Source organism: Oryza glaberrima, chromosome 3, assembly GCF_000147395.1.
Source record: "Oryza glaberrima chromosome 3, OglaRS2, whole genome shotgun sequence".
Lineage (NCBI taxonomy): Eukaryota > Viridiplantae > Streptophyta > Magnoliopsida > Poales > Poaceae > Oryza > Oryza glaberrima.
Window position 1 is genome coordinate 13,694,341 of NC_068328.1, and position 21,524 is coordinate 13,715,864.

Here is a 21,524-nt window from a genome sequence, read left to right on the forward strand (position 1 = left end):
GGCGCGTCCGCGCCTGCGGTGGTCGCCGGTGAGCACCGGATGGATCTAGAAGCAGCTGAAGAGATGAAGGGGAGGGAGAGACACTGACTAGCGGGTCCCACGCCGTTTTTCACTCTGAGTTGTCACAGTGGCATGCCACGTACGCAAAAGTGCCACCTTTTAAGAGTGGAAAAAAAAATTATGTACAAATCTAATAAGGGTATTTGAATAATTGTCAAATATAATAGTGGCAAATAGTTAAATTCCTCTGTTTGTACAGCTTAATTTGCACGTTGTTTCCTTGATTCCTTCTTATGAACGCAGTTCGATAGCTGCCTGTCATTTATTTTTCTTTGATGAAAACACGAGCAGGAGACACATACTGTTTTACATTGATATCTGAAATGCAGTAAAAGAAATAGAGGTCACGGTTATAAAAAGCGAATAGCACACGGACTAGCGCGCGTATTATATGCTAAGTAATAAAATTCTCAATCTATCTCCACGGACATGCAATTACTTCCAGTTCACATTTTGAAACTGGATATGAAACAATTTTCACATTTTGAATTTTGATACAAGCAAAATGCACGTGTTTAGGCATTATCTAGTTTCAGTTTAATTTATTGTTTTGTTATAATTTATAGTAGAAATATATATTTGTGAAGTGATATTTCAAAATTGTTATTTAAATGGCATATTTTTTGCAAAAATTTTCTATATGAAAGTTGTTTTTAAAAAATCATATTAATGTATTTTTCAAATTTTTATGCTAATATTTAATTAATCTCACTATAATTGCATGCTTTGTCTTCCGTGTCAGGGAACCTTGCCTCCCGAACACAGCCACGTGTTTGTAATGTATTCAGAATAACGATCGGCAAATGTCTCTAGCACAAATTGCGAAGCGATTCTCCCAGCACTCCATGACTCCAAAATGCTTTGCAGCAAACTGTTCAGATGCTTGATTATATCCAATTAAAGCCAGATTATTTCTCTCCTTCCATTAACCACTGTTAAAATGGATACAATTACACTCTATTTAACAGGAAAGCACTAAAAAAAACACACCCAACATTCGTTACTCTGGTTGAATGGCACCCTTCAAAAAATGTACCTGTGCCAGCAGGTCCAAAGAGCAATTAATATTCCCTTCACAGAAGACTGCTACCACAAAGAAATCAACATCATATAAGTTACATATAAAAAATTCAAATGGTGACACACATAACAAAAGAAGGGGGCATTCTTCACTTTCAAGATATTGAAGGAAATTCAGAGCAACCAGAGATAAACGGAAGAGTAACAAGAAGTGTTTAAAACATCACTCCACGTTCCTACTAAGACCAGTTTCTTGGTGAGAAAATCGTGAAGATTTTGCGAGCAGTTTTAACTGAAAGCAATCACAGAATTTTTTGTAGAAGACAGACCCAAATTCGCAAAGTAAAAAAATTCAAGGATACCTATTTATTACAGCAATCAATCTTTGGATACAATGTGACACATTAGCACGAGGTTTCTGGGAGCTGTTATGATATTAAAATTAAATATATGAATATGCAGATGCCATAGTCACAGAATGCTGGCGGATGAAAATAAAATTGGATAGTCCATCCAAACTAGAATGTTTTCCTGTGTTGCAACAGTTCTACATTAGTAATAAACAATTAACCTCAAATGCTTAATTCACAATACATCAATTGGCACCTACATATAAATTAGTATTGAGAATAGAATATATTACCAAATGCTTCTGCATATATATGTATGTTTAAATGTTTATGTACAACAATCCACAAAAGACCCAGTAAAGAAGTTTGTGTGTAGAGCACCACCAACTCCATTTACAAGTAGTAAAGAAACATTCAGATTTCATCGTTTGCACAATGAACTGAGAAAACTCAAGTATACCGTTCTTAAACCTAGATCTAGCAAAAATATAACACTACAGCCTAAGTCCGATATTATATTGAATCATTTGACTGCCAATATGTGGAAGTACCTTTCTTAGCTGCCCTGCCCTTTGCAGAATATTTCAGGTCTTTGCAGAGGAACCATCACCAATTTCTTTAATGTGTCCTTAACATTCTCCAGAGCTCCAATGTCCTCAAAGTGAACTCCAACATCATTAGGTGGGATAACATCTGATAGAACATCTTTCTCAAACTCGTTCTGTATGACCACATTCTGAAAAAAAAAAAAAGGGAACTCAAGTGAGTTTAAAAAATATTAACCAACCAACTAGATAAGGAGAGAGGGGTGAGGGGCCTTTAGTGTTGTTTGAGCTCTTATTTCCACTGTGCCATGCTGAGTCTATGCTTTGTTTAATGATGTGTACCATGCTGAGTCCTTGCTTGAGGCTATAACCACAACAAACATATACAATTCCTTGAAAAATATGTTCAAGGCTATTTTCACGTGTGATAAGGCATTTGAATCGTTTCTTCATCTTAGTAGAAAGTACAATTTTGGCATCCTCAGATATATTTGAGGTTATTGTGTTGCAGGTGAGAACTAAGAGCATAGTTTCCAGAAAAGCAATGAATCAGAAAAGCAAAAGTTTCCAGTAAATCGATAAATATAAAAAAGGAAACTAATAATTAGTCCATGACTCACAACAGAACAAAGTACAATTTAAAAGCATAACAAGTAGGGACAATTGCTTATTTGACCCTGTTCTGGAACTTAACTACCAATTTGACCCTATTTTTTTAACTTTGCTTATTTGACCCCGCTTTTGAAAATCGAAGTTGTCGTCTGACCCTGTTTTCATTACGCCGTTAGGATTTCATTTACAAAAAAGAAAAAATGTATTTCATAACCTGAACTGACCAAAATGGTTCGACAGCGACGGCTCGCAGGAGCTGTGGCGGCAGCGCGCGGAGGGGCAGCAGCGGAGGCACGCGGAGGGAGCTGCCGTGCGCAGAGGGTGCTGCGGGCGGTGGCAACGCATGGAGCTGCAGAGGCGGCACGCGGAGGGAACTGTGGTGCGGCGGGGCCTTCGGCGGCAGCGCGCGGATCTGCAGATGGATGCAACTCTGATGCCCGCAACTCATCTCTCCTCCCTGCCTGCAACCTTGCCTCGGTGGTTATGCGGCCACGCCGGCGCTGGCAAAGGCAGGAGGCATATCTAACACCGTTACGTTGCCTTTACAGAATAGGGTCAGATCTAATCTTTATTTTTGAAAAAAAGGGTCAAATAAGCAAACTTGATAAAGCGGGGTCAAATTGGAAGTTAGGTCTCAGAACAGGACCAAAAGCGCAATTGCCCCTAACAAGTAATAGAGGTGACAAGGGATGATATTACCTGTGGAGGCATGGAGATTTTATGGGGAAAAACTTATATTTACAAGGATACCTGATTTTGAAGCACCTTCCTTTCTTTCATGCAACTTTCAGCATGATCCTTCATTTTTCCAGACAGAGCTGGTCCTAGCTCATGCTTCCCTTCCAATTTTGGGATATCAATCAGACCATGTTGCTTTCACTGTTGACAAAGGGCAAAAATGTCATTTCAAGTGGCATAGGGATGCAAGTGGGTAGTCCCGCTACCCGCATAAAAACCCGCTTGCTAGTTCATTTCCCATATGGTAGTACAAAATTTAGAAGAGAAAATGAACTAGAAGTGAGATAAGCGGGCTAAAAAAACCCGTTTGCCCGCCCCGCTTGCATCCCTAAAGTGGCACATGCAGAGGGGTACAATATATAATACTAAATCAAACATGTATGAACAAGGTATTTTATCAAGCAGCAAGACATAGATTGCATTATTGGTGGCTTAGCGCATTAGACTACCGTTACTACGTAATGAATCAAGATAAATGCTCTGTTAATATTCTTCTCTGAAAGGAATGCAGGGGAATACAACTTGAAAACCAACTGGTGAACTCAAAAGTTCTCCAATGATGGTAAATCTTTCAGAGCCCAACCTATCTAAGACTTCTGTTGAAACCTACCACAAACACACCAAAGTACCTATGGCATCTTAATCCTTGGGCTATAAATGTAGGTATAGCTTGTCTTTGTGGTTACATAATTTAGAGTGAGATCCAATTATCAGAACACCTGGAGGAAGGTCTCCCTTTGGAGGAGCATGCAGCTCTGTACTTAGAACAAATGACTTCCCTGTGTCTTTAAGCAACACAATCAGATTGCTAGCTTTGTGTTCATCTAAAATGACCTGAAAGGAAATAAAGAACATATAATTGTAGGTTGTACGTCAATAAATTTCATTATTTCTGGTGAACATTACCTCAATTAACTGTTGCACAGCAAGGTTGTTAACTTCCTCTACACCAGAGTCCAGGCAACGTTCAGCAGCCATGAAGATTTCAAGCAGTTAATCGTAAATGACCAAAGCAACATTACTAAGAAACTAAATACCAGCTTCATCATAATTTGGGCTAACCAGGGGCAAAAGGAACCATGATCTGCCTCACAAAAACCTCCGAGATCATCACCATCAGGTATTTGTTTGTCAAATCTAATTACAATTTTAGAAAATGTATTGTTGCAACGGTAAGCATCACTCTGCAATGGTAACCATTAGTTGGGCCCATGTAGATAAACCAAACAATAACCGTGTAGAATGTGAAAGCATAATAACTTATTAACAATGTTATTGTTTGACAACAGGGAGATTTACCAATTGACACTACAAATCTTGCATGAAGTCACTGGCGAACCCAAATGAAAAATTAGCGGGGTTCCAATACAAGCTAATTATCTAGTTATTGGTTGATATACTAACTAATATAGTATAAATTAAGCTAGGATTGAATAATTTACCCGGGGTCCTGTGACCCAGGGCAGGTATAACTGAACAAAAACTGAAAAGCGACCAATAAATAAACGTTTGCGCATCTAAGAATGACCGTTGAATTTGACGAATGTACTTTACCCGGTCGCCTGCCCAGGGCCGGCCCTTATAAAGACTGAAATGAATGTTATGGTAATGTTTGTGTGAACATAGACAGAACAAAAGGCTCCAGAAACCTTCTAAAAAATGTGCTTCTTGGATGTTGCTATTAATGAATTTGGTTTGGTGGAAGATGGATTATGAAGAAAGGTTCCCCCTGCAATATCAGCTTCTGCACCAGAAGTTGATACATATTGAGGTGATGAATGGTGCTTGTGATAGTTAGCAACTTATTACCTCGTTGATATCTTAATTTCAGCCATAGGGCCTGAACCACTGAAAGTTTCCTGAATAGATTTTTTTTTTTTTACAAACAGTTCATAAATTTCCTGGGAAACTTACACCAGGCAGCAGAAGAGAATCAACTATAAGAAGTCTAACACTAAAATGCTTTGTGAGGGCCTTTATCAATGTTTCCTGATGAATTCTAGATACTTTCGATAAAAATGAGTTAGTGTAACATCAGAAAGCACATCTCAAGGACATTAGTTTATCAATAAAAACAAACAAAATTATCACCATTAGTATCAAAATACACATGAAACTAGTAAGCGATCCAAAAACATTCAGTACTCACCAACGTTTGTTCTTATTAGTGCCTAATCCTGAATATGAAGGGTAAAATTCTTAACGGATTGTCCAAGAAGATTAATAACTAAAATCCACTAGAATAACCGCAAAGATGTATCCCGCATGACCATCCAGATCCAGGTGCAGAACCAACCAACAAGAAACGATGCAAGAAGCTCGAAAATGGCAGGAATGGGGATCGCGCAACTCCAAGAACCGCCAAGAAACCAGGCATTCCATCCCAACAAGTAGCTCGCGATTCAACCAACGAACAAGGCGGTCAAATCCCCAATGCTCACGCACCTGCGAGAACTGCGACAGCAGCTTCGTCGACGGCACCCACAGCGGCGGCTCCCGCACGGTCTCCGACGAGGACATCACCGTCTCCGCCATGCCAGCTTCTTCGATCTGCACCGAGATAACCTAGAAGAAGGCGAAACCCCCAATCCCACCGACCAAAACCCCAGAATCCCAACCAAATCCCACCGACCAAAACCCTAGAGCCCGACCAAAGAGAAGCGAAAGAAGGCCATCATCTCCTCGTCGTCCTCCTCCTCCGCAGCCGCCGCCGCCGAACTCGATCTCCTCTGCGAAGCCGACTCCGAAATCCCCCCATGGCCATGGGATTGGGTAACTCCACCGATCTCAGCCGCTACCCGTTAAGTTAACGGGTCGCAAACTCGCAAATCGCAACCCGAAGACGAAGCTGAAGGGCAAGAAAAGAAAGAAAAAGAAAACAGCAGAGCGGGAAGAAAAAGATTGAGAAGAAACCTTTAAATCCGCAGCTTCCAATAATCCAAGATTAGAGTCTGAATCAAGAACACGGCATCGATTACTCAAAACATGATTCTCATAGATCACTAGATCATCTTCTGCTACAAACTCATACTCAGAGTTGCCAACTAACTACTACTCGGCAAACCAAAAAACCAAGAATCAACCACAACTATACAAAGAAGACTCCTACGACCGCGCGGCAGATGGGGCAGACCACATTGCCGCCCTCCCACTCCCCATGTCCGAGCAGGATATAGTGGTCGAGGCAGCGGCTGTGGAACAGGTGCCCGCATGGGAGGAGGCGGAGCTTGTGTCGTCGAAACTCGACGAAACAGAAGATACACAAGTCGTCTTCTTCCTCGGGCCTCGGGTCTCTGGTGAGGCCGATCCTCGAAAGGACCTCAATCCGGTGCCACAGACCATAGAGTCGGCGGAAGCTGTAGTTCTTCACGACAGCTCGCCCGTCTCTCCTGAAGGCCTGTGGTAGGATGATGGCCGGCTGGCTGGCGTCGAAAGGATGATACAGAATCCCCGCCTCGAACATGGCGTGCGCCAACCCGGTGAGGACGGGCACCGGCGGCGGCGGCGGGGGCGCTTGTTCTTCTTCAGCCTCGTCCTGGAGAAGAGGCGCTGCCGCTGGCATCCCATTCCCATCGGCGAACGGGTACTGGATCAACTGATCGAACTGGAGGATCGGCGGCTCGGGCGCCTTCAGCAGCTGGACGGCGAGCTTGATGCCGACAGGGAGCGGCGGGTCCGCGGCGTCGTCGGGTGAAGCCGTCGAAGGAGGCAGCGGATCGGCCTCGCTGAGCCGCCGCGTAGACATTGCAGAGCCCATGGCTCCGATCCGAGGCGAAGAAACCTTCTTCTTCTTCTTCTTCTTCTTGTCCCCCCTCTCTCTCTCTCTGTTTCTTTGATTCTTGAGATCAAGAACTGCGACGAGTTCTTGAAATCGAAAGGGGATTCACCCGGGCGCCAAGTAATGCCCTTTTAAAGGGGAGGCAATGCATTGACGGTTAGGCCGTTATTTCGGCGGCGAGCCGTGCAAGTGCAACGGCGTGGTTCGGAGCCAGCCAAGGCGGCCCATTTGCGGTGGGCCTCGCCGTGGCGCGCGCTCGACTGGCTCTCGTCTCGTCTCGTCGTCGGCCCGCTCCAGCAATGGACTCGACTCCGCGACGGACGCTGTATAAATATATTACCAAGTTCAAACAGAAACGTCCTTGCTCTAATCGATTGCTGCACCGTTGGTTAGCGTCGTTTGTTTCTTTCTCCCGCGTTTCGTGTTCGATCCCCAGATTTGATTTATTTTTTCTTTTCCTGATTTTACAATACTTTCAACCATCAAACAAACATACTACTAAAATATTTAGTAGAATCGATTTGGTTTTGTATGCTTTCCGATATTTGTATTTGCTATAAATGTGGCTCTGCAACCTTGTTTATGCATTCCCTCAGTCCCAACACAAACGAATTTAAGTCATGATGTGATATTTTCTACTACAATGAGACCCTGTTTATATGGGACTAAAACTTTTAAGTCCCTATCACATCCGATGTTTGGACGCTAATTATAAATATTAAACATAGACTATTAATAAAACGCATCTATAATCTTGGACTAATTCGCGAGACGAATCTATTGAGCCTAATTAATCCATGATTAGCCTATGTGATGCTACAGTAAATATTCTCTAATTATGGATTAATTAGGCTTAAAAAATTTGTCTCGCAAATTAGTTTTCATTTATGTAATTAGTTTTGTAAGTAGTCTATATTTAATACTCTAAATTAGTGTATAAATACAGAGACTAAAGTTAAGTCCCTGCATCCAAACACCACCTGAATCTGGATATAAGAATATGCAGATTTATTGTACTAGGAAATTAATGTCACATCCTATCTAGGCTGTTCTTTTTATGGGACGGGGAGAGTGCATCTTTTATTTCAAAACTTGTGCATGTGCGTTTTGGCTGTATGTAGCTTAGCAATGTAACTATGTAAAGGCCATGAATATATTTACGGCAGGTAATGTTATTAGGTTTATTCATTCCTATCATGCTTTTGATCTTGATAAAAGGAGTCAATTTCTGGATATGTACGTCTTCTCTTTGTGTGTGGTTCAACTGTCAGTTGGAAAGCTTCGCTTCAGTCGTTTACTCCTCTTTCCACCACAGGAGCATAATATATTTCAATTACTGAAGGTGTCATTTGGTTGCGAGGTCTCATTTCTGCAGCACGATGTTAATACTGTTTATTGTGATAGCCAGAGTGATATTTGTTTGACCAAGAATGATTTGTTTCATGCCAAGATCAAGCATATTGATATCAAGCACCATCTTATTCGTGATATTGTTGCTCAAGAGCAAGTTGCTGTGAGAAAGTTGCACACTGGCAACAATCCCGTAGATATGCTTACAAAGTCACTCTCAAAACTCAAATGCTAATTTCAAGCATTGCCTGGACTTGGTAGGTATTCGTGGTGCTTAGCACTCCTTCATATTTTTGAGACATTTTCTTCTTCAACATATTTATAGGGTTACTGAGTTAAGGGAAGGTTTGTTGGATAATGACTTAAATATATTATTAGTCCGAGGGACTAGTTTAATATGTGCCTATATATATGGGTCGCCCTTTACATGTAACCCTGAACCATTATAGTTGATTTTGTCTCCCATGGTTTTGTCCTCTCCACATTATTGGAGGGGTTTTTCCACGTAAAAATTCGTCTCTTTTGAATCTATTTTCCTAACACCTTAGATAGTATGTAACTGGATTATAAGGGATACCATATGCATACATGCCACCGGATGCCCTAACCTTATATAAAGGGCACTGGCATCAACCCTAAGGGGTTACGCATTCCACCATTCACAGCCGACACAGATCCAATTCACAAACAACTGGATTAGGGTATGACCTCGCATTAAGAGCCTGAACCAATATAAACGTCTATGTCACCATCTCTTATTGATCATGTGCACCCTAGAAATTATATTGCCGATCACAGAAATCAATATTGTGCATGTGCGTTTTGGCTGTATGTAGCTTAGCAATGTAACTATGTAAATGCCATAAATATTTTTACGGCAGTTATATTGTTTTAATGTAATTGGGTGAATTTAATTAAAGCTTGCGCTATCCTTTTTTTTTGAAAAAAAGAGAAAGAGACATATCTGCATACACCCTCAACAATCGCAAGTTCACTCGCTTGAGAAAAGAAAATGAATTGAAAAAAGAAAATATAGAACATTTTGTCTCAATATCGCGAGTTCATAGTTATGTTCAACTATCGAGCCAGTGGAAAGTAGTTCTACTAGTTATGTTCCAGTTAGTACAAAGTGCTACACATAATTAAATGCTAGATTTGACACATATACTCATATTTATTTATCACTAGTTATTCTTTCAGTGACAATGATAGTTAGCGTACTCATCGATAGCGAGATACTTTGTTAATCTCAAGATATGTCGGTCCAATCTTAGAGGTGTTCATGCGGTTGTCTCCTCCTATCTATACCTAATTAAAAAAAAAGTAAGGCTCCCGCCTTCCCTTTGTCCGTCTGGCCCCCTTCCTCCCGCCTCCCCTCCCACGCGCCTCCTTTTCCGCCACTCTCCCTCCCATCCCGGTGCCCCCATCTCTCCCCCTCCCCTGCAGCCTCTCTTCTCCCTAGCACACCTCCCTCCTTCCCTCCCGGCACCCCCTCCCCCCATCTCTGCCTCGCTACACACGCTCCCCCTTCCCCTTGGCATCTCTTCTCCATGGTGCACCTCCTCTCCCCTACATTCCCTCTCTTGCGCATTCAAGAAAAATGGAACCTCCTTATTCAGGAACACGTTTTGACATACTCACTCAGCCGTATTCACCACAAGCCAGGGGCAGAGCTAGAGCGAAATGGAGGAGGGCGCATCTTGCTTAATTTACTCTACTTTAGATCAAGTTTAAGCTGAGGCGTGTGCCTAAGTTTGTATTGAGGGGGGTGCACATATGGTGAAAATCGGTGAGTTATAACTAAAAAATTTTCTTGGCCGGGTTCCTAAGCACCCCATCCCATACTCTACCTCTCCGCCCCTGCCACAAGGGCTCATCATTACCGTTTCACTCTATCAGGACCATGTTGTTATCGGCCGCGTTCCATTGTTCTGGTTTTCTTCGTTGCCAACCGCCACCATCAATGGATGAGTCACATTGTGGGACACGTCTAGCCACCTTACTCACCGCCGTTTGGTTGCTGGAGCACCATCACCCATCTTCCCTCCTCTTCTGTTTCTTGTGTTGGCTAGGGAAAGACAATGAATAGTATTAGTCGTTTTTTCCATGCGCGTGTTAAAGGAAAACGGAATCCTCTCATGCGGGAACGTGTTTTGACAGACTCATCTGGTCATGTTCACCACTAGAGCTCGTTGTTCTCGTTTCTCACTCTCTATTGGGACCACCTCTTTGCCCCCCTCCCCCGGCGGCGCGTCCCTCTTATTCTGCTTTTCTTCATTTCGATCCTCCACCATCTTTGGACGAGTCACATCGTAGGACACGTCCTACCACTTTCCTCACCGTCGTTTGGTCGCCGGAGCACCGACGTCTCCTCTTTTGTTTCTCGCCTTGAGTTAGGGAAGACAATAAACAGTGTTTGACCATAATCCTGGACCACTCACATAATATTAAGACCATAGGAGTATGAATAGAACATGAAAAATCTAATTTATATCAATGAAATAGACGCCCGTTCAAAATTAATGAATCAGATTTTTCGTATATGGGCTAAAAGAAGTTTTTTTTTTTCAATTTCTAGCTAATTTCAGTTGTTTTTTCTTTACATTATTAGTTATAGCACTATTTGATCCACTAAAATTATTGTAACTTATAATTTTCTCTATATTAAAAATTATTTATAGGTAATGAGAAAATATAGGATTAAGTTACATAATTTTCCTGATATTGAATTATCGATCCGAACAAAGTTATTTGTAGTTTTATGTTGGTATTTATATGTTTATACTTCCTTCAACATTTATGCCCAACTATAACTATGGTTTAAAATTTTAATTTATGCCAGTGAATATTATTTAAAATTTATAGCAATGCACGGATATTATGCTAGTACGTACCAATATGCGGATGTATATACTTGTTATAAATAAACTTTTTGGGCCGCAACGTACGTTGGCACATGCCCGCGCCGTGCTGCCGTCCTAGACCGAACCGCCGCAATCGGTAGCGCAGCCCGTGTGCGGCATCTGCGATCTGCGTGCTCATCATCGCCGATGCCACCCTCGCGCACGCGTGCCGGTGCCGCGCGAACTACATACGGCGAGTCGGCGACTAAACCACCGCACACACGCGCTGTACGCGCCTCGTCGGCCGACGGAACCCAGCCATGCATCGTGCCGCAAGCCCGCAACACACGGTCTCGAGCCGATTTAGCCGCGCTCCGCATCATGCCCGACGCTCCGCTGGCTGTACACTACCGCACCGTTCGCCGCCTGTCCATACGCGTACGTACGTCTTCGCGCCTCTCGATCGCCGCCGTGCACCGCCTCTCGCCTGGAGAAACCAGTTTTCGCGTCTGAACGGCGCATTCCCCGCCGGTGTCGATCGATCGGCTCATCGTCGATGAGGCAGTTCTCCTGCCAGAGTACTGCTGCATGTTCTCCTCCGATCCTTTCCTCACCGCCGCCATAGATATTTGCTGCAGTACTCCTCCGTTTCAGGTTATATGACGTTTTGACTTTACTCAAAATTAAACTGCTTTAAGTTTAATAAGTTTATAGAAAAAATTAGTAACATTTTCAATCGAAGATAAATTTATTATGAAAATATATTCAATTATTGATATTATGAAATTAATTTAGTAATTATAAATATTACTATATTTGTTTATAAACTTAGTCAAACTTAAAACAGTTTGACTTTACTAAAGTCAAAACGTCTCGTAACTTGAAACGGAGGAAATAAATCATTATCTTATGCATGTGGTTTGTTTAGATAGAAGATATGACCCTTATCCCGGCCATGTAATTACGAGATAACGAACCACCGGCCATGTACGCATATATATATATATATATATATATATATATATATATATATATATATATATATATATATATATATATATATCTATATATATATATATATATATATATATATATCTATATATATATATATATATATATATATATATATATATATATATATATATATATATAGGTAAATTAACTGGTGCTACATGGAGTATGGGCTCCAAGATTCAAATTGAGTATATACCCAATTTGAATGAGTATGATTTTTTTAAATGTATAGATATGAACATTAAATTTTTTACTAACAAGTTCAAACAAGTTTGAACTGAGTTTGAACTTTTTTTATTAGATTTTGGTTCTAGGTATATAACATCCAAACATATAATTCGTTAGGTATGGAATAATGAATTGTGAAATAAAGTTAGAGTTTGAGTTGTTTTGTTGTTAGGTATTTGTATGAATCAAATTCATATACCTAGATATCTACTTACAATTTGTAAATTTTTAAAAATTTGAGAGAATTTGTGTGTTTTATACCTTGGAGCCCGGGCACCATGGAGTCCCATATATATATATATATATATATATATATATATATATATATATATATATATATATATATATATATATATATATGTCTAGATTCATTAACATCAATATAAATGTGAGAAATGCTAGAATGACTTACATTGTGAAACGGAGGAAGTATGACGTAACTACACAACTAGTGGTAGCTGGTTTGTCTAAACTAGCTACCACTCTATCTATAAGAGGCATCATCCACCTATACTTCAAATACAATTTTCTCTTAAACTACTCATCCAATTATACCGTTGTATTCGTAACAATTAAATCATTACAACAAGATCTCACATGATTATATTTTGATGAAAAATCACAAATTACTTTTATGATATGTCTAAATTACTTTTAGATTTCACTAAGTTACTACTTAGATATATAAAAGTAAATTCAGAAAAATCTAAAAGTAATTTATATATATTATAGAAGTAACTTAGAACAAAACGAAGGTAACTTTAGCATGTTATTTGAAGTAAATCCGTTGTAGAGATAAAAACATGACTCTATCTAGAAATTAAATTAATCAGCATAAATTATGAAATTAACTAAAAATAATAATAAAAGTAATCACCTCAGAGCATTATGAATGTATAGAAAGTATTTTAATCAAATCTAAAAGTAACTATATATATGTGTGATAATTTGTTCAATGAAAAAAGATACTAATTAAAGTTACTTTCTTTTTTTATAAGTTACTTCTATAATATATGTAAATTACTTTTAGCCTTTACTGAATTTACTTTTATATGTCTAAGAAGTAACTTAGTGAAATCTAAAAGTAATTTAGATATATCATAAAAGTAATTTGTGATTTTTCATCAAAATATAATCATGTAAGATCTTGTTGTAAAGATTTAATTATTACGAACAGAACGGTGTAATCGGATTCTAAATCGGATGAGTAATTTAAGAAATTTTATTTGAAGCATAGATGATAGAAATATTTGTCCTATTTGCTCAATGGATTAATAGCAACCAAAACTTCTAAAGTACTAGCACGTGAGTGTCTCTTCATGCCTCTCCAATTAGATTTACCGATATATGTAATGTGTGCGCGATTTAGTGCTAATCAATCAACACGAAACGCGTCCACCGACACCGAGGCGCTTAATTACTCCTATCAATCCCATCTGAGATTTTATAGTAGTAGTACATGACTAGGAATATCAAAGTTTCAGTACGTATAGGAATCGAGTTTTACTTAACCAGAACCGATTCTGATTTGTGCGCCCATATAATTGAGGACCCTCCAGTCCAGAGTCCAGACTCGATCCATCTCAGCTCTTCCTAGTTCCTACAAACATAAACAGAAGGTCGTCAGCCTGCCCAAATTTGATCGAGCTAGCCGGCGAACAGATCGAGAAAGACACGTCGTCTGAGAAAGCGGTCCATCGGAACTTTTCCATGGCGAAGAAGAACAAGTTGTTCACGTTCAGGAAGGCGGCCGACGTGGCCATGGCCGTGTCCGCTGCCTACGCGCCGTTCGCCGCCGCGGTGGCCTACCCTGCCGCCGCCGCCGCGCCAATCACCGCGACGGCGGCGCTGGCCTTCGCGCTCGGCTTCGGCGCGCTCCTCTTCATGCTCCCCTTCTCCATCTACGCGCTCGTCTTCCTCCGCGCGCCGCGCGGCCTCCACCAGACGCCCTACCCGATGCTGGCGTGCGCCGTCGCCACCCCCGCCGCGCTCCTCGCCGCCGTCCTGGCCGTGCTCGCCGCGGCTACCCACGGCGCGGCCAACGACGTCACCTTCGCCACTGCCGTCGCCTGGACCGCGAACGTCTCCGCCGCCGCGGCGCTGTGGTGGTGCCTCTCGAACGGCGGCTACACGGCGGTGGCCTTCTCGAGGGTGAACCAGTACGCCAACTTCATGGACGCGGTGGAGCGGACGCCGGAGATAGCGTTCCCCCTCGTGTTCGACGTCCCCGCCAGCGCCAAGGTCGCCAGGCGCGACGCCGTCCGCTTCGCCGTCGCCATGTCCGCCGCATGCGCGGTCGCCGGCGGAGCGACGGTCGGCATCCTCTCCGGCGCCGGCGGCCTCTCCTCGGGCGCCATTGCCGCCGCCTTGTCCATCTTCGCGCTCCCGATGTGCCTCCTGTACGTGCCCGAGTATCTGATGGATCCCTACCCCACCATCGACGGCGTCCTCCAGCGCAACCCCGCAGCGGCGTGGTGCGCGCTGCTGGCGCCGGTGGCGCTCGTGCTGTGCGGCCTCGTCAAGGCCTTGGCCGCCACGGCGGCCGGAGATGTTGGCACGTTCGTCACGGTCATCGCCGGCGCGTTCTGGGCCATGGACGCTGGCGCCGCCGTGTTGCTGGGGTGGGTGATCGCTGGGGAGATCGCCATGGCGAGGGAGACAGCCAAGCGTTCGATCTACCGGTCGACCTCGTCGGAGATCGTGTCGGCGTTGCTCATGGTTTGCGTGCGGTATTTCGTGTACCTCCATGTTTTCCACCTCATTGCTTGCGGGGGACACCTCACGTGCGTCAACTCATCTTACTAGCTTAGCTCTGCTAGAGTCCCCACTACGGGCGAAGGGTGTGTTTATTTTCTTAGGTGTAAAATTTTTGAACACATATTCGAAGTATTATACGTAGACTAATAATAAAATAAATTACAGCTGTAAACTGCGAGACAAATTTATTAAGCCTAATTAATCCGTCATTAGAAAATATTTACTGTAACATCACATTGTCAAATCATGGCGTAATTAGGCTCAAAAGATTTGTTTCGTAATTTACATATAAATTGTGCAATTGGTTTTTTCCCACATTTAGCGTCCATGTATGTGTCCAAATATTTGATGTGATGTTTTTGGCCAAAATTTTTTGATATAAACAAGGCCTAATAGTAATTTTAGTCGTGTAGGAGTATCTTTGTATTTTGACGACGTAACTGTTAGAGTATATGTTAGTTAGAGTCATATTAGCATAGAATTGATTTGTGTGGACTCTTTTATATATGCAATCCGTCCTTATCTCTTTTCCATGTACTTCTATATATATACCGGCTCGTGAGGCTCAATACAATCTATCACTTATCTCTTATCTCTTGCATGCCAATTTCTTTGTCGAGGTAATGGATACCTTCCGGATCCTGCGAATCGGGGAAGAGAGAGTTTGGCGCGAGATTGTCCGCCGCCCGGCCGTGGCCACAGAGCCAAGTGTGATATCCATAAGATTACACGACCGCCTTCACTGGATGGCCTCGGCGTTGGCCTCGTCACGGCCTCTAGTGGCCGCCTTCAACATGGCACGGGAGGAATTCCGGCTGATGGAGACTCCCGTGCATAGGGCGGCGGCATGCAGGCCCGCGAGCTCGGCGCGCGTCGTGAGAAGGATACACATCACCTGACATCGCGGCAAGCTGTGCGCCCTCGCCGACGAGTAGGCGGCGGCCGGCGCCGCCGACGCGTTCGGGGTGTGGGTCCTCAGGATTGAAATGGGTAGGGTCGATCTATTTATCCACTAAAACTATCCATAAATTTGTCCTAATGGATTTTAGGTCGCTCCAAAAAATATAAATGGACCAAACGGCTCAAACCGTTAGACCTAAGGTTTAAGAGGTTCGACCCAAAATGACTTCACATATATAAATATTTCAAAAATTTGAACAAAGTTGCTTCCCTATGTAATAAATCATTCCTATAAAATTCAACTAAATTTAACAAGTTTTTATAGTGTAAACGCGAGTTTAAAAATTTTGGGTCCGAGTTTTACACATATGTAACTAGAATTTTTGAATCTTAGTAATGCATCATGGGCCCCGCATGTCTAAATGACTAAAATTTGAACAAAGTTGATTCTCCATATAATAAATCATCTCTATAAAATTCAACTAAATTTGATAAGTTTTTTATAATGTGAACGCGAGTTTAAAAATTTTGGGCCCAAGTTTTACATGCATGCAATAAGAGCTTTTTTTCATCTGTTAGGAGCGTAGATGATCCATTTGGATATCGATGGATAACCTATTGTTACAATGGACTCATGGTGGATTGTCCCTATTAAACCGTAGTTCAATAAACTCATTTGAACGGTTTAGGTTCGATCCATATCCTAACCATTCCCATCCTGAGTGGGTCCTCGAGGATTACTCCGACCCAAGAAGCAGCTGGCGGCTCCGGTGGAAGATCGATTACTCGTGCGGCGCCGCCGGTGTCCTCGGTGGCCTAGATGGTGCTCGATTCTTTCGCGCCCGCTCCTTGACAACTGCTGTGGTGAAGGTGGTGCTACCGGTCGATGGCATCGATAGCGGCGATGATGACGACGACGGTGGCGAGGAGATCCTGCTCCAGCTCGGTGGCGAGGAGGTCGTGTACAACGTTCGGCGCGCGGCGTGGCATAGCCGCAGATATTGCAGCCGGCAGCTGGACGCGGCTTGATGATGCATACGCAGTGCGTATCGCCACGCGAGGTGAGCTTCGGTGACACGTATCAGGTTCCCTGGGGGAAAGACATCGACGGCTACTGTTGCTACCGTATATAATACTAGCCGGGTGTACTGCTTTAATATGAGCTTGCGCTTCTAATTAATTATTAAGGCATCCACATTGTGCTGAGAAACCAGTTAATAGGCATTCAAGGCTCCTCTACAACCTGGTAATAACCATTGTGGAACTAGTAAATAAGTAATAAGTAGTACCGGTAGTATGCTTGTTGCTAATAGCAAGGGAATAAATAATGTTGTTTACACAATCGAGATAGAGAGAGTACGGGATGGTTGAGGGTTGGAGAATATTTTATTGGTGGACCCCACCTTAATCTCTTATACACATTGTGTTGCCTACATACAACTACTACCTCTGACCTAAGACCTGACACTAATGCTCACTTCAATTTTATACATTAGTGTTGCCCTTAGGTTTGACCTGACCTCTCGCTTTTGCGTTAATGAGCGACGCATGAACCGCCTCATGCATGCGAAGAATTCTGCTACATATGCATGCCTTTTTTTTAAAAATAGACACGTATGTCTTTTTCCTCTTTAAATAAAGTTTTCTCTCAAATTACTTATCCGATCTATAATTCAATTACACTATTATGTTCGTTATAATTAAATCTTGACAACAAGATCTTACTTGATTATATTACTACAATTCAATTAGCCGTCGATGTCCTTCCCCCGGGGAACCTGATTCCGATACGCGCCACCGAAGCTCACCTCGCGTGGCAAACTGGTGATACGCCCTGCGTACGCATCATCAAGCGGCGTCCAGCTGTCGGCTGCAATATCCTGCGGCTGCGCCACGCCGTGCGCCGGACGTTGTACACGACCTCCTCGCCACCGAGCTGGAGCAGGATCTCCTCGCCACCATTGTCGTCATCGTCGCCATTGATGCCATCGGGTAGCACCACCTCCACCACAGCAGCTGTCGAGAAGCGGGCACGAAAGAATCGAGCACCATCTGGGCCACTGAGGACACCGGCGGCGCCGCACAAGTAATCGATCGATCTTCCACTGGAGCCGCCAGCTGCTTCTTGGGTCGGAGTAGTCCTCGAGCACCCACACCCCGAACGCGTCGGCGGCGCCGGCCGCCAGCTGCTCGTCGGCGAGGGCGCACAGCTTGCCGCGATGCCGGGTGATGTGTATCCTTCTCACTACGCGCGCCGCGCGAGCTCGCGGGCCTGCACGCCGCCGCCCATTGCTCAGGGGTCTCCATCAGCCGGAACTCCTCCCGTGCCATGTCGAAGGCGGCCACGAGAGGCCGTGACGAGGCCGACGCCGTCCCAAAAGCCAACGACGGAGATCATGGATCGCGACCACAACGAGACGAACGACACGGCCGCGGCGCATGAGGAAGCCGGCTGCTCCTCCGAGCTTTCGTCGCCGAGCCGTTTGATGCGGACGGTGGTGCACAGTGGATCTCGTCGACCACGTCGTCCGGCAGCGCCTCCGCCGTGGCGGCCGCGTAGTCCATATCCGCAAGGAAACGCGCTAGTCATGATCGATGATGTCGTTGGTTGGATTGGGAGGGGCTTGGGCTGTGCTAATGGGCCGAAGCAGCAGAAACTGTTAATGGGTTTGGGCCATCGCCGCGCAGGCGCAGATTCGTTCCGAGAATTTTTTTTATTTTTAATTTTTTTATTAAAAGTTTTACAAAAATAATTTTCTATTTCGAAAATTGACAGAAGTAGTCGCCCGCCACCCTCAAAATCGCCCTCCCAGAGGGCGGCGAATGTGACGTGGCAGACGGCCGTTCGCTCTCGGGCGACGACCGTCAATGAAATTTGCAGGAGGCCCCCTTGCCGCCCTCCGCTAGGGCGATTTTACACTGTGCGGGGGGCCGCCTGCAAATGGGCGGCGGGGGGCCTGAAATTTTGCAGGCGGCCCCCTTGCCGCCCTGGGGGAGGGCGATTTTACATTGTGCTTTATTTGAGAAATAGATATTTTTATAAATAGAAAATTGTTATCAAATCTTTTATATTGAAAACTATACAAGATTAAAATCTCCAAGATTGGTAAAATACAATTTTATTATTTTTTTAGTCTTACGCATACAAAAATTCACCACCATAATTAAACATTGTAATGATAAGATAGATAAGAAGTGCCATCGATATACTGTACAAATTTGTCGATCCCGACGAATCTAGCCTACGGTAACCTATCGGCCCCTTCTAGGTCGGTCAATATGAATTGTATTCTCGTGGTCCTTCAATCGTTGATACTCTACTTATGTTTCTGACTCTGTTATCTTTTGGCCATGATATGATGGAGTGACATTGTCGATCCATCGAGTAAATCCACACATCGTTGGATTGCCCTGAAAAAATAGTAATGTTATTCAGTTTGGGTAGAAATTTTGTGCAAATCATAGCAGATTTTGGAAACGGCTAGACATACAACAAAATCGTTGTCTACATTGGGGCAGACAAAATATCTCCTTCCAAATGTTTGTTCTGCAAAGGAGGTAGCCACCTGGCAGCGATCTCTGCACCCACACTTTGGACGCTCGGACCATTTAGGTAACCCTAATGGATTGTTCCTCCAGTCTAAGCTTGCAATTTCCACCCGACGTTCGTACTCCATCCAAGCATGAATGAATTGTATGGTCGGTTCAGGTTGCGTTATCGGCCCGCCACTGGAAGTAACTCTGACTGTGTCAATTCATTGTACGAATTGACATTTCCTTACATCCTCCTACGTACATCCATTGTGGGGATAGTTAAGTTAATGATAGTACTGAGGAGTGATGAAAAGAATAGTTGTAATTACCACGAAATCATCGTCGACAATGTTTGGACACACGAAACACCTTTGTCCTCGAGTTCGGTGCCTTACGGACCTTATGACCTGACAACGGTCACCACAACGAGACTCTGGACGCTCACGCCACGTGGAGAGTCCTAAGGGATTTACCTACCATTCTAAAGCCTCAGCAGCAATTCGACGTTCATGCTCATCCTTCCGCCTTAGGTAGTCCGATCTTGTTTCACTACGTGGGTATGCACGTGTTCCGTCGTTTTGTGGGTTCTCCATGTCTACCCACTCGATGAAGTTGCACATTGGACGATATGTTTGCGTAAGATGTTACAATTGTGTACGAAGAAGTTAGTTTTTTATCCATTTGAACTTCGAATAGATGAATCGTACCTGATCAAAGTTCACGCATTGGAAGAATCTCCTGCCTCGAGTTTGTATCATGAGGGAAGACTTGAGAGTATGCATCCATCCCCACAATCGCACAAAGGACGGTCACACCATGGTGGAAACCAACCAGCGAAAGGATCGCTTCGCCAGTTGAGACGCTCAAGGAATGGCGCTTCCATTCTCGTTAGTTGTGTGCATCTCAGGTCTCCAGCGGTCTACCAGAGCGGCAAGGAGTGACCGGTCTGCATCCCACCGCTTCGCTGGGTCACGGACATCCGCCGCCGCCTCAACAAGCCTACAAAGTGGTAGAAGGCCTGCCGCACGCAACCTGCATAGAGCAAACTTTAATCATAAGTACAAGACAAAGCAAAGCTGAGTTGAAATGTGAACATACGCGTACCAAGGAACGTGACGGGGGTCGACACACAACCACTCGCGCAATGTGCGTGGACGGAAGGTGCCGAGCTGTGCACCCTCGACTGCTGACATGAACGAGCGGTGGTTCCTATCAATCCCACGGTTGAACAGCGCCGGTGTGTCGTACGCCATACCTGCATCCAATAGATTGATTAGAAACATAAAAATAATTAGTTCAACATAACTAAGAAATGTTCATAAGTGAATTACTAACACATATTAAACAAGAGTAAAAACAAACAAAAGTGTCACAATACGGAATATTTCTGATTACAACAATGACTGCAGTTACATGATATGAGTACTTAGTCCGAACACTCATCACGATAACATTATGATACAACACCGAAGAGTTCACAATACTACTAGTACAACAATAGTCAGAGGTACTCATTACAACAACATTCATTGAAATTACACGATAGAAGTACTTAGTCCGAACACTCATCACATCGCAATAGCATTTTATTTCCTAAATCGATAGCAATGTTACACCATGGAATCGCCTGCTGCACGACGATGCCTTGGCCTTGCGCGCCTGCTTGTTGTTCCTTCACCATGTGGTCGCCTTCCATCACTTGCCTGTCCAGATGGACCAGCATCCGCGCAGCTTGGAACTTCTGCATTCTTCGGGCATTTCTTGTAAGTATGGCCGCGCAGATCACACTTGTTGC

The 21,524-nt window shown here is 43.6% G+C and overlaps 1 protein-coding gene and 1 long non-coding RNA gene across 7 annotated transcripts; both read right to left on the reverse strand.

Annotated features, from left to right (window-relative positions):
* Nucleotides 1–724: 724 nt before the first annotated feature.
* Nucleotides 725–6,151, reverse strand: LOC127767390 (uncharacterized). Of its 6 annotated transcripts, none has more exons than XR_008016385.1 (5): nucleotides 4,232–6,151; nucleotides 4,045–4,159; nucleotides 3,338–3,466; nucleotides 1,982–3,087; nucleotides 725–1,096 (listed from the first exon to the last, which is right to left on the reverse strand). It is a non-coding gene; the product is annotated as an uncharacterized LOC127767390 (long non-coding RNA). The 6 variants fall into 6 exon arrangements; XR_008016384.1 differs by adding an exon at nucleotides 1,097–1,143 and having other exon boundaries at nucleotides 734–992; nucleotides 1,982–3,466; XR_008016383.1 differs by having other exon boundaries at nucleotides 735–1,096; nucleotides 1,982–2,166; nucleotides 2,812–3,466.
* A 262-nt stretch (nucleotides 6,152–6,413) lies between these two features.
* LOC127766260 (uncharacterized) lies at nucleotides 6,414–7,082 on the reverse strand. The gene has a single exon (XM_052291354.1). It carries the CDS (start codon nucleotides 7,080–7,082, stop codon nucleotides 6,414–6,416), a length of 669 nt encoding a protein of 222 aa, XP_052147314.1.
* Nucleotides 7,083–21,524: the final 14,442 nt, after the last annotated feature.